At 39.9% G+C, this 13489-nt stretch overlaps 1 protein-coding gene and 1 long non-coding RNA gene across 16 annotated transcripts in view; one reads left to right on the top strand and one right to left on the bottom strand.

The window, feature by feature from the left end:
- LOC120369305 overlaps positions 1-13489 on the bottom strand; it is a 128172-nt gene that overhangs the window by 69556 nt on the left and 45127 nt on the right. For 11 of the 15 annotated variants that reach the window (XR_005583077.1, XR_005583085.1, XR_005583084.1 and 8 more), the window contains one exon: positions 9502-9572. This is a non-coding gene — a long non-coding RNA (uncharacterized LOC120369305). Of the gene's footprint in view, positions 1-1651; positions 1797-7530; positions 7666-9501; positions 9573-13489 lie in introns of those variants that run through there. The other 4 variants (XR_005583067.1, XR_005583065.1, XR_005583076.1 and 1 more) reach the window with 4 other exon arrangements.
- SLC15A1 (solute carrier family 15 member 1) overlaps positions 1-13489 on the top strand; it is a 53058-nt gene that overhangs the window by 6995 nt on the left and 32574 nt on the right. The window contains exons 2-7 of the mRNA XM_039482412.1: positions 2974-3002; positions 7161-7245; positions 7332-7473; positions 11124-11243; positions 12815-12914; positions 13201-13291. Coding sequence (XP_039338346.1) covers positions 2974-3002; positions 7161-7245; positions 7332-7473; positions 11124-11243; positions 12815-12914; positions 13201-13291 — 567 coding nt within the window. The remainder of the gene's footprint in view (positions 1-2973; positions 3003-7160; positions 7246-7331; positions 7474-11123; positions 11244-12814; positions 12915-13200; positions 13292-13489) is intronic.

The following is a 13489-nucleotide window of genomic DNA, read 5'->3' as shown; positions in this document are numbered from 1 at the left end:
ATTCTGGTGGACAGAAAGACAGGGGGGAAGTATTCAGTAGATTAATGCTTTGAATTCTGTTCACCAATGTGGTTTGCTGCAGAACTAAAACAGAATTCAAAACACTGCCACCTCTGAGTTTAAGAATACAGTATGTCTCTAATCCCCAAATAAAACTTTTCATTTGAATAAACAGTTTACAGTTGTAGACTTAAAACCTATAAATATTTACATTTAATAATTGGGACACACCATTTGCAGCGCATACACTCAACTTCATCCTTTTCTTCTGTTTTTTTAAACTTTCAAATACGTCCTTGTGTTCTGAAATGTATTCTTCTCATTTTAGTGAGTCAAATCTTTAAACTGTTATTTGCTAACAACTTGAAATGTGTATGTGGTGGGCGTGAGATTCCTCAGTACATTCAGATGCACATGCACTTCAGAGCTTGTGTGCCTGTATTTTTATTGTGTGTATCTTCTAGACCAGGGGTTCTCAAACTTCATTGCACCGCAACCCCCTTCTGACAACAAAATTACTTCACGACCACAGGGTGGGGGACCGAAGCCTGAAACCACCCAAGCCCCACTGCCCCGAGTAGGGAGGCCAAAGACCATGCTCTGACGCTCTGGGCAAGGGGGCCAAAGCTGAAGCTCAAGGACTTCAGCCCCAGGTAGGGGGCCTGCAACCTGAGCCCTGCCGCCCCGGGGCTGAAACCCTCAGGCTTTGGCTTCGGCCCTGGGCAGTGGGGCTTGGGCTTTGGCCCTGGGCTCCAGCGAGTCTAAGCCAGCCCTGGGACATTCAAAGGGGGTCCCGACCCATAGTTTATGAACCGCTGTTCTAGACCAGTGGTTCTCAACCTGCAGCTCATGGGCCACTTGCGGCCCAATCAGCCCACAGCTGTGGCCCATGTGATATCTTCAGGGCCATGTAGGAAGTATATATATTGTGTGGATGAGGCCTACGTAACACATAGAGAGTTGCATATGTGGCCCACAATGGTAATTAGGTTGAGAACCACTATTCTAGACTAATATATAGCTTTACTTCAATAGGCAGCTTTGCATCTACACACAGACTAATGTATTATCATAATACATATATCTCATGCAGTGTATTGTATTTTCCTAATAAAACAAGGTATTTTTATATATTTGAATGATATAAAAGTAGAGTTAAAATTTAAAAAAATGAATATTTTTGTAAAACCCAGGAATTTTTCAGTAAAAATTGTTTCAAACTGAAAAAGAAGGGGCTTAGGTATCCAGCACTGTTGTTGTCAGTACACTGTGTACACGTTTATGTGCACACAGTGAACTATGGACTACATGCTACTCAAGTAAGCAGAAATAACATTTCCTTTCATAATGACAATCTGTTATAGTTTTGTTTAGTTTGCAAACCAGGATTTCAAAGTACACATCCCTGATGTACTTGAGTTTTATCTTCAAGATACTGAACTTTTAACATAAGAAGTGCTGACGTCCATTACATTTTCACACGAAGATTTCTTTATCAGCGATGGCACGAACCCTGTGTCTGTCAGCAAAACTCACTTTGGAAAAACATGCTTCAGAGGCCTGCAGAAACCACTCTGGGCCCTGAGCATCAAGGCATCCAGTCCATCAAAGAATTTAAACATTTCCCACTGATTTCAGTGAGACTACTCACATGTTTAAAGTTAGTAACATGCTTACGTGCTTTGCTAAATCAGGCCGTAGTGCTCAGTATTTTGCAGAATCTACAGGATCAAGCTGAATGGCATTTGTCTTTATCTTGTCTCTACTTCTTACTTTTGCCGTGTCTGTAAAGCAAGCTGTAAAGGTAGCGCACCCAGAGCTTAATTTGAAGCAGATCACGGCTTTGGGGCTGTTTGATAGTTTGGTGTTGCCTGGATTAGTGATGATTTTATGGTCTGAACAAGTTTTACAGTATGTGTGATACTGCCTTGCACTGTTCATGACTGTTTTTCATTTGAGATATGTATGACTCTCTGGACACCTACATTCTTGTGTATTTCTTAGCTCCCCTCATCTTACTAGTAAAATTAAATATTAGTACTTGTTCCCCACTGGCTGAAAGCATATTATAAAGATTTTGTTTCAGTCTGTACAAAATATCATAATTTTCTTCTTAAAAACTTGTTTTCAATTTCATATTCCTTTGCAATGGACTAAATATCCAAACAAAGATGCCAAATGTGAATCTGTGCCAATTACAGAAGTATTTCACTTCTCTCTATTAAACAGATAAGTGAAAGGCAACCAAACTTCAAACACTAGGATGATCTGAAGTAAATTCAAATGTTATGGCTAGTTTCCTATGTAAATACATTAAAACACCAAAGCATACAGACTGCAGCATGGCAATTATTATGAAGAGCTGGTTTTTACAATGAGACTTTCTACAAATATTAAACAATAAATGTGTGTTTCTATAGTTTGTATTTAATAGAGAGGTAGCTTTAGTATGTACTCAAACTTTGCTTAAATTTTTTGTTTTCTATTTTTTAAAATTTCTTATTCAGTTTACTGCCTGTAATTATATTTTCAAAACCCTTCCTTGTTCAAGTTTTTGTATACAGTTAATGCCTCTTAGTTGATACATAAACTAAATATCTTAGAGTTTACTAATTATGGTATGGGACTGAAAATAAATATAACTTCCAAGCTGCAATTGCTCTACTATAGATACACAATACAAAAACAATTTCATTTAATTTTGAAACAATTGTTTCAGAGTATAAAAAGCCACACATAGAGGTCTGAAAGTTTACTTACTCTGTACATACATTTTATCTGTAAAAATGCTTATGGCTAATGAATACTGCCAAGTTTATACTGAATTATTTACAGTTTAAATTAATTAAGAATATTTTTCTTATTAAGAGTATTGTGTTTATTATTAAGCTAAGATTATTGTGTTTTCCATTGTCTTGGTAAGAAATGTTATTTCCTAGTTTACATAAATTTGTTTCTCTCTTTTTCTAATAGAGAAAAATAAGAAGGAAAGAAAATATGGGGTTAGTATTTATTTTTTTAACTCTGAAAAGTGTTTGTTTGTTGTACTCAAGTAATGTTCCCATTGTTCCCAACATACTACATAGACAAGCTGAGTCAAAATCTCTGCTGAATGGACATAAGCCCAGCTGAAGTCAATTGAGTTGTGCCCATTTACATCAACAGAGAATTCGATTACTGCCTTAGAGCCTGATCCAATGTCCATTGAGGTCAATGGGAGTCTTTTGACTTACTTCAGTGGGCATTAGATCAGGCCTTTAGAAAGACTCCCAGCCACTGCATACACCTAAATGTGAGCGAAGAAGAGCAGGGTGGTCTGTGGAGTGTCCTAGTACCTGACACCGTGTCACAGTATCCCAACCTCCCCTGGCCAGACAGCGTATGCAGATCATTATTGCTATCCTGATTCCATTCTACTGAGATCAGAGCTCACTTTCTTTCTTTCTGAAGCTCCCAACAGTATCTAATTGCAATTTACTTTAAAAACTCAATATCTAATTCAGTTATCAAAAAAGTAAAGTGTTTTGGCCTAGGATAAAAAATAAAGAGAAAATCCTGAAATAAAAGTGAAGCAGAATGTAAACGCAGCAGATACCTTCACTACAAAAAGTGTAGCTACCAGCACATAGTTATGTGATGTAGTTAAGCAGGATGAGAGCTTTACATATTAGGAAGACCTTTGTTCATCTGACTGCTCTGGTATGTCTGTAGAAGGGGTGGTGCCCCATCTCATTTTTCTCTTATAGAAACCCTAATAAGCAAATATATTCTTATGCTCATTTGTTCAAGATTTTACCCAATATAATACACCAAAGTTTGTCAAGAAACTGAAAAATAAAAAAACAAATTGAGCATAGAGTAAGTTTGAATGTAATCTAGGCAGGCCCATCCTTGTGTTTTATCTTTTTTTTATTATTTCTCTCAGTTGTAATATTTACAAGCATACTTCTTTACATGCAGCACAAGGTTTCTCACCCACAGCCCATAGACTGCCATTAATGTATCTTCCATCAATGTAGTCTCTTGGAAGAATGTCTCATTACCATGCAAGTGTAACTAGCTCTGAACTCAAGATCAGTGTTACAAAATGTCTCAGAACATATCCATCACTGCAGCAGATGTAATTCATAACAGTTGACAAGCTACTGACCATCATACTGAGTTGTGTTTTTGTGAAAGCTGTGGATTCAAATGTAGTAACCCTTTAATATGATAGATAAAAGACACTAATTTATACTTCCAATGTGATGGACACAATAAGTCTTTCCATATCTAGCTTCTTAATAATTGAAAAAATTGGTGGAAATTTAATTTGAGCTATGTTTAGAGGTTCCACTATTGACCAAAGCTTCTCAATTCACTAGCTGCAGGCAGGACTTCCATTGTACAACTTCTTTCAGTTGGACCTGTTGGGCTGTTTTTCTTTGCATTGAATTGGATCTGAATTATTAACATTACTGCAATAGTCTAAATACAAAAATTACTGAAATCTCATAACATTATATCAAACAGTATCAAATGCCACTTTTCAACAACAAATGTCTCTTTAATTCCAGAAAAACTTGACCTCTGAAACAATTGATTTTTTTAAACCTCAGACTAAATTATCTCTTACATTTAGCCTGCATATTAATATTGATTGCTTTTTAAAGCACTATTTGATAATCTTTTTCACTTTAACTAACTGTAGCTGACATATACAATTATGTTTAATCTGTGTTCAAAGATCCTTCTGTACTTGATCTTTTGCCACAAGGGTTATATGGCTTAGTATCAAGATTTCCTGTGATCCCTCCTCTAGCTAGCCACACAAGACTGTATTGTCCCCAGTTTAAGAAGTCTGAACTATGAGATATCTAAAACAAGTCTGAACTATGAGATATCAAACACAACTCAGTATGAAATTCTTCTCAGCAGTTAGGTAATTTCTTATAGTACACAATAAAGCTTTTCAAGTTTTTAAAAAAGCAAGGTATTAATCACAGAACTCACTATAGTCTCAGGACCAGATCCCCAGTAGGTGTAAATTGACATAGCTCCATCGAAATCAAATGAAGATTTTCTTAAGATTTGATTCTGCAAGCTACAGATCTAATAGCATCGTGCATCTTGCAGGATCAGGCCCATAAACAGTAAGCTATGAATAGGCATGGCATAAATATGAAAGGCAGAGCATTCTCCTGTTCCCTTTCTTGTTTCTCCACAGAAAACTAATTTTAAAATGTAATTTGTGACACTGTTTTAGCTTTTCTGTTTTCAAGATACTGAAGGTGTCTTGTAGTGTTCAGTAACAAAAGCTGTACTGCTCTGATAAATTATGATTTATAGCAGAGATACCCATATTTTGAGACAAAAAGGACTGTACTGAAAACTGAAAACCATCAGTCAAGCATGTAAATTATGTTATCAAAATTAAACAGTCATCATATCCACATCTACATTAAAACTCCTAGATAGACTAAGAGTGCATGTTCATTGTCACCATCAATAAAAACCTGCCACTGATCAGTTTTATCCTTGCCAGGGCCAGCTCCAGTTTTTTGCTACCTCAGGCGGTGAAGAGAAAAGAAAAAAAAAGCCACAATCCGCGTCATTCTTCGGCGGCAATTCGGCAGCGGGTCCTTCCCTCCGAGAGGAACTGAGGGACCCGCTGCCAAATTGCTGCCGAAGACCCGGATGTGCCGCCCCTTTCCATTGGCCGCCCCAAGCACCTGCTTCCTGTGCTGATGCCTGGAGCCGTCCCTGATCCTTGCCCTGTAGTTATGGCAGGAGGACAGGATGCATTCTATTGAGACATTTTGAAAGTGTCCATCACATTAGCCTTCGGGTTCCATGTGAGATGCTTTAGGTTGTGTTTTGGCCTTGCATGGAATTTACTGTCTCCTGTTCCTATAGGTTTGAATTCAAACACCTTTTGTTATCCATCTGTTTTCCATTCCCCGTTGGAATCCTTTTCTCTTAATTTGGTAGATAGAAAGATTCCTATATTTATAGCTACAAATCCAGATCTTCTGAATTTTTTGCATTTAGCCCATATTTTAGATCTGTACTATATTTGTGGAACTGTACTGACACTGAGAAGGCCAGAGTTAAGACATGGCCCAGTAGTTTGTGAAGCTGGTGTGCTGTTGCTGCTGAGATGTAGAGGTATCTGTTGTGATTCATAATACTCTATTATCTTGTAGAGTTACAAAACACATTTAAGGTGATGGCACAGAGGTACTTGTCAAAGTCACAGTGAAAATATACTAGATGGCATTTCAATTTGTGTATCAACGAGCATACAGATTCCATTTTCAGGGCAGATAAAACAATAATGATTATTGGCCCAAAAACATTAACCAGTATGCAGAGCATTTTAGCTAACAAAAGGTTTTTAAAGATCTGTGCACATATGTTGGTTGTATTTGCCTAATTTTGTACTCTGTTGCTCTCACCTCAGTACTCAGCATGGCTATGCAACTCAATAATTCATGAATCATCAACTCTTATGGCCTAAAAGATCCAGCATGCAAATACTCACAGTAATATACTCATGTATTTGCATGCCTAAACTTTATCTTCACTGGGTGGAAATACTGGATTCTACAGGGCTCTTTAATCTAGTGGGAAAAGGTACACAAGAACCAATATCTGGAAGTTGAAGGCAGACAAATTCAAATCAGAAATCAGGCACAAATGTTAACAGTGAGGGTGTTTAACCACTGGAACAAACTACCAAGGGAAGTGGAAGATTCTCTTTCTCTTTTTGATGGTTTCATATCAAGACTGGTTGTCTTTCTGGAAGATTTGCTTTAGTCCAACACTAATGGTTCATCATTTGCACCTGACAAGAGAGCTCTAAAAATGTCACCAGATTTTAACATAAAAATGAATAATAACAGTGTTTTGCATATTTTGGAATACTAGTCAGACCTACTCTAGACATTAGAAGCCTAGCATCCTAAATATGCAATACATGAAGTTTTTATTCAATTACAGTTTTGCCTAGCTCCATTGCAGTCAATAGATTTAACTACACTGGTATGCAATAATTGACCTGTAACTAGTAAAATTTGTACTGACTTGGGTTAGAATTATGAATTGCGGCCAGATAATGATCTTCTTTAGACATTTTGTGGCTTTGTTGGAATTCACATTGTACCATTGTTCCCTTTCAGCCAAGTTGCTTTGGTTATCCACTCAGCATTTTCTTCATTGTCATCAATGAGTTCTGTGAAAGATTCTCCTACTATGGAATGCGAGGTAACTTCCTTTTCAATCTTCACCTGTTTTTGGTTTCAGTTACTGATTATCACCTCCCTAACAGATTGTTTTGTTCCCCCTTGTAGCTGTGCTTGTTCTGTACTTCAAATATTTTCTCCATTGGGATGATAACCTATCTACAGCCATCTACCACACATTTGTTGCTCTGTGCTATTTGACTCCAATCCTTGGAGCAATCATTGCTGACTCCTGGCTGGGAAAGTTCAAGTGAGTGCTTATTTAAAAAGCAAAATAATCAAATGAAGGCATGACTGAAAAAAGCAATGAAATTCCAACTCTTGCTTTAGGGAAAGAGTGTTTCAAACCACCCTCAGGATTCAAGAATACTCTGTCAGGAGCTGGTGTTCATGAATTCAGATTTGTAGAGAGGTTTCAAGTTTTAGTAGATTTCATTCAGAACTGGAAGTGAGGAAAAGCCTGAGTCACTGACAGAAATATTCATTGGGACAAAGAGAGTGTGAGAATGACTCAGGTAGGGCACTCACCAGTGAGGTAAGAGACCCAAGTTCTAATTCTCTTGCTGAATATTTAATTATTTATACACAGTAGAACCGCTTCAACAGGAGCGCTCTGCCCCAGACTGCTGCATAGCCCAGTGGTTAGGGCACTCACCTTAGAAGTGGGAAACCCACATTCAGATCCTCTCTCTGCCTCAGGCAGAGGGTAGATTTAAACCTGGGTCTCCCAGGTCCTGGGGGAGTACTCTAGCCACTAAACTAAAGGTTATAAGGGGCATCTCTGTTGTCATTGTCTTTTAGGGGGGTTAGGTATGCTTTGAGCATGCCTTCCTGATCAGGCCCTAAAGGCAAGATAGTCCGGGAATACATCGTTTCTGGTCCCACTGAAGCTTAGGAATTAGTTAGGCACCAATCTACTGGTTGGTGTCAAGATTTAGTCAGCTGTGTGCATGCCCAGCTACCGAAACTTAGGCTCTTTGGAGACTTTAATGGGGGAAACAGAGGTATCTATAGCAGTGGTGGGCAAACTTTTTGGCCCAAGGGCCACATCTGGGTATGGAAATTGTATGGGGGGCCATGAATGCTCACAAAATTGGGGGTTGTGGTGCAGGAGGGGGTGAGGGCTCTGAGTGGGGGTGCAGGCTCTTGGGTAGAGCCAAAAGTCAGGAGTTCAGGATACAGGAGGGGGTCCGGGCTGGGGTAGGGAGTTGGGGTGCAGGAGGGTGGTCTGGCTGGGGGTGCGGGCTCTGGACTGGGGCTGGGGATGAGGGGTTGGGTGTGCAGGAGTGTGCTCTGGGCTGGGACCAAGGGGTTTGGAGGGCAGGAGGGGGATCAGGGCTGGGTCAGGGAGTTGGGGCACAGGAGGGAGTCAGGGGTGCAGGATCCAGGTGGCACTTCCCTCAAGGAGCTCCCAGAAGCAGTGGCATTTTCCCCTCCAGCTCCTACACAGAGGGCAGCCAGGCAGTTGTGCACGCTGCCCCGTCCGCAGGCATTACCCCTACAGTTCCCATTGACTGCAGTTCCAGGCCAATGGGAGCTGCAGGGGTGGCACTTGGGGCAGTAGCAGCATGTGGAGCCCCCTGGCTGCCACTATGTGTAGGAGCTGGAGGAGGGATATGCTGCTGCTTCCGGGTGCCATGTGGTGCCATGGCATGTGCAGAGCGGCTCAAGCCCCTGACTCCGCTCCCTGGCTGGAGCGCCAGAGCAGGGCAAGCCTTGGACCCTGATTTCCGGCGGGAGCTCAAGGGCCGGATTAAAACATCTGAAGGGCTGGATGAGGCCCCCAGCCCATAGTTTGCCCATCCCTGATCTATAGGGTTATGTGGCAGCCAAGCAGGAGGTTGTGATTGCCTGTTGCACCTAAATGTTGGACTTAGAGATCTAAATAGCACCTGTGTCCCCTTTGTGAATTCCACCCTTCAACTTTTAACTCATTTATCAAAACCATGTTTTAGGATTCTGTGTTTTTAGTACAATAATTGATTTATATCAGATTGCCAACGCAGCTTAAATCCCTGATCTTGCAAAAGCTTACTATGAGATCAATGGGACTACTCTGTTGGAACCTAGAACTTGAGTCTTGGCAAGTGGGAATAATATAAAACTTTTGATTTACTCCTAAAATATGCTTTGGGGTAATTTTTGAAGCAAAAAACTACTACTGTAAAGTTCATGAGGAAGGTTAACAGACAGGACTGTGCGGAGGTTAGCCAAAGTACTAATAATTATAGCATTAATATCATGGAGGTTCAATCCTCAAGTAACCCATCTACTGTACCTGTACACTATCACTTTGCGGGAGTACTCTCAGGGACTTTCTCCATACTCTGTTGGACAGGGAGCTCTAGTCTGTGGAAGAGGATACATAGCATTTTTGCAATGTGCTGTACATACATGTAAATCACACAGAACCAACTGCATAAATCAGCGATGGCCAAACCGTGGCTTGTGAGCTGCATGCGGTTCTTTTACAGTTAAAGTGCTGCTCATGGAGACCCCCCAGGTACCCTCCTATTCACCACCTACCAGACTTGGGGTGGGGGGTGGGGGGGGGAGCGTGGGGCCTCTACCTTGAAGTGGGTTGGTGGGATAGGGGCTTCTGCCCAACAGGAAGGGCGGTATTAGGGCTTCAGCAGGAGTGTGTGGGGGGGTTACGCCTGCTGGGGCTCAAGCTTCAGCAGGACTGGGGCAGAAGCCCTGAGCACCAGCAGTGGTGCCCCGGCTCTCGAACTTCTGAAGATTGTCGTGTGCAGCTCAGAAGGTCGGTACGTTTGGCCACCCCTGACATAAATTGTCTCTCTATTACTTACATAGCCCTTATCACTGTAGTATCTGAGACTCCCAAATAAAGAACAGCAACAAGATTTTCTCACTTTCAGCTCAGACAAAATCACACTCCTATCTGAAATGTTTTTCCCATTGCTGTTAAAACTAATACCTAAAATTATTATGACTGACAGAGATTAGAGAAAAATGTATATGTTTGTGGATTTGTACTAAGAACACATTCAGCAGAACATTTAAGCACATGTTTAAGTCCCATTGAAGTTAAAGTAAAGAACATGTTTAAGGGCTTTGTGAAACAAGAATGGACACAAGTTTAAAGTTATGAGTTTCTTGATCACACTACAATATGCACACTCAGTTGCCCAATGCAGTGGCAACAGAGAAAGTCACATTTGGTGCTACCGTCGGCACTACTATCCTGATGCTAGTCTTGAATTTTAGTCTTTCATAGATGAATACACTATAATCTGAGTGAACCAGCTAATGGGCCATTCTCATTATTTCTGAAGATACTTTTGTGTAGTTTTCATTATTTTTCCCCTGAAGTTTCAATGAAGAAAAATAGAGAACTATAAATAGTTATGTACCCAGAGCATAGGTTGCATATTGTTGGTATAATGCATATACAATTTAAATTTCACAATGTATTAAATAGGACAAAAGGACTTTCACAATCTTACTTTTTTCCCTCACTTGGTTATTAAAGAGGCAATCACTGAAGCACTGACTGATGGTGCAATCACAATATGTTGATGTTAAATAAAATGCCAGAATACATGCCTTTTTTCTAATATCTTTTGTCTCATTACCTTACTATAATTCAATTAAGTAATATAATTAAATTATTTATTTTGCTTAAGCAGAGACTACTTTTAAAATAAAGTATCAAAAGTATAACTGGTATGGGATAAATTGTTTATTATTCAGGAAATGTTTTGATATATTTACAGTATCTTGTGATAAGATTCTCATAGCTATTTCATGGTGGATTTATTCATCCTGTTTATTCTAACCAATTATCTTTCTGCCTGAAACATTTTGTGAACTAGAAAGAAATCTGAGTTAGCTGTGCAGTTAAAAAAACATATTTTCTGTCTTCTTCCTTTACAACAGGACCATTATCTCCCTGTCCATTGTTTATACCATTGGACAGGCGATCATGGCAGTAAGTTCCATAAATGACTTGACAGACTATAACAGGGATGGAACTCCTGATAACATTCCATTGCACATGTAAGTTGCATTACGCGTTCTGTCTTCCAGATTAATGCATGATGGAATAATTTAGTTCTTTAATTTACTGTACTTGTTGCTTTAATTGTCTAATGATCAGCCTCTCCTTATTTGCTGCTACTTTTATAAGGAAGCTGTCATATCCAGGTTATATGACTGCTATAATGTGGCAAAGACCACTGAAACCTATATTAATCTGCTGCTTAAAAACCTGCCCTAGAGCAGCTTGAATTTTCACAATCAATTTCCCCAAGATTGAATAGTTTTAGAGAAGAGAACCTGTGTAGTTCACTACTTAAACAGTTCTCCCTTTTATTTTTATGCACCTGAAAAGTTTCACAGGATGTGTGCAAAATTCAAACCATACTGATTTCACTTAATTTAAGTGAGGCAGTCATTTACCTCAAGGCAGATCTCTTTCATTCAAATTTTATTTTAAATCTCAGCTATGTAAGAGAATGATTACAAAGGCAGACTAACTATACTCTATATTGAGTATGAACTATACATTTTATGAGTTTTGCTAGTCAGACTACAGATTTTCATCACTGCACAAGGTTTGTGCAAAAGAGGTTCTCTGAAACTTTGTAGTTAATAAAATATCCTATTTTACTTTCATCCGATTTTGGAGCTGGAATTTTAACATCCAGAAATATATTATACAACATATGACACCATTCACATTGCTTCATAAAACTACATCTTGATTTCCAAGGAAAGTATATCATACTCCTGAATAAAATAAGAGTATTTCTCCCAGATAAATGAGTCAAGAAAGAATATCTTAAGAATAAGCTAAAGTTCATTATTTTATCTTTGCTTTCTGGCACAGCACATCCCTCGCCCGCACCGCTTCCCGCCGCCCTCATTGGCCTGGGATGGTGAACCACAGCCAGTGGGAGCCGTGGTCCGCCGAACCTGCTGACAGGGCCGGTAAACAAACTGGCCTGGCCCGCCAGGGTGCTTATCTTGGCGAGCCACGTGCCAGAGGTTGCCGACCCCAGTGCTAGAGACTGTCCTGCACTTCCAGCACAGAAAGCATGGGCCAGGATGATCAGGGACAAAGATGGTTTTATGTCACCTTTCTACTGCCTGCATTCTGGCTGCTGCAGGGCCTGAAATGGCCCCGGTATAAGGTAGCTCAGCCCCAGGAGCTGCTTTAAGTTATGGCAGCTTTGCCTGAGATGCTATAGGCTCTCTGACGTTCAGAATCCCCACAGAGCTTAGTGCTACAATTGCACCTCCATCCCTAATGCACCACCTTGTGTCCTTGGCCCCAGCATGCCCTCCAAGCTGGTGCATCTAATCGGGGCAGAGTAGGGCTGCTTAACTCAGCCCTATGCTGGTCCTGCACGGGGATAATTCTTCTCCAGCCCATTGCATTTCCTTCAAGCCACCTCAGTGGCATATATAGACCAGAAATCTGTCAATGACATTTTTTAATGTTAGGACACAGTTAAGAATTCCTTTGTTTAATGCTGTTGCTATTAGCAAGCATGGGCATTTTTCCTTGTGTGATGTTCCTTTACCTATACTAAAGTAAACTGAGTGACATTTTCTCCCTTCCCTAGTGGTCTGTCTATGATTGGCCTGATCTTAATTGCTTTTGGTACTGGCGGAATCAAGCCCTGTGTAGCAGCATTTGGTGGAGATCAGTTTGAAGAGGAACAGGTAACAATATTTTTCAAACATAGTTGGACTCATATTTCATTTTTTAATAATAATAGATATACATCTTCAGGTGGTGCCCATTGCTCTGGTATTGGGTGTCCAAAAGAAGAGCTAGATCCTACTACAGTGTTCTCTACAAATACATACACTGTGTCATCAGTACTAAATATTGGGCAGACTCCAATCTTACATTGTAATTTAGGCCAGCAGAGTCTGATCAACATAATACTGACTAACCATGTTCTAAATAGTTCTTTTAAAATTTATTTTCTTACTCTCACTGCAGGAAAAACAAAGAAATAGATTCTTCTCTCTATTTTATTTGTCTGTTAATGCCGGAAGTCTCCTCTCTACTATAATCACTCCAATTCTCAGAGGTAAACTTGCACTGTTGTTGTCTACAAACTGGTTAAACAGCATAGCAAAAAAGAGTAAGGCAGCGGGCTGGATCACTTATTGGATTAGTACTGGATAAGGGTATTTTAGTTTTAGGCAACTACTTGGAGTCCACCCAGAAGTCATTACCATCTGATGGCTTATGAGACATATAGTTTCAGCTTATTTCTAATATAGAA

The sequence above is a fragment of the Mauremys reevesii genome, linkage group 1 (assembly GCF_016161935.1).
Source record: "Mauremys reevesii isolate NIE-2019 linkage group 1, ASM1616193v1, whole genome shotgun sequence".
Taxonomy (NCBI): Eukaryota; Metazoa; Chordata; order Testudines; family Geoemydidae; genus Mauremys; species Mauremys reevesii.
This window is presented reverse-complemented; position numbering and strand designations above follow the sequence as displayed.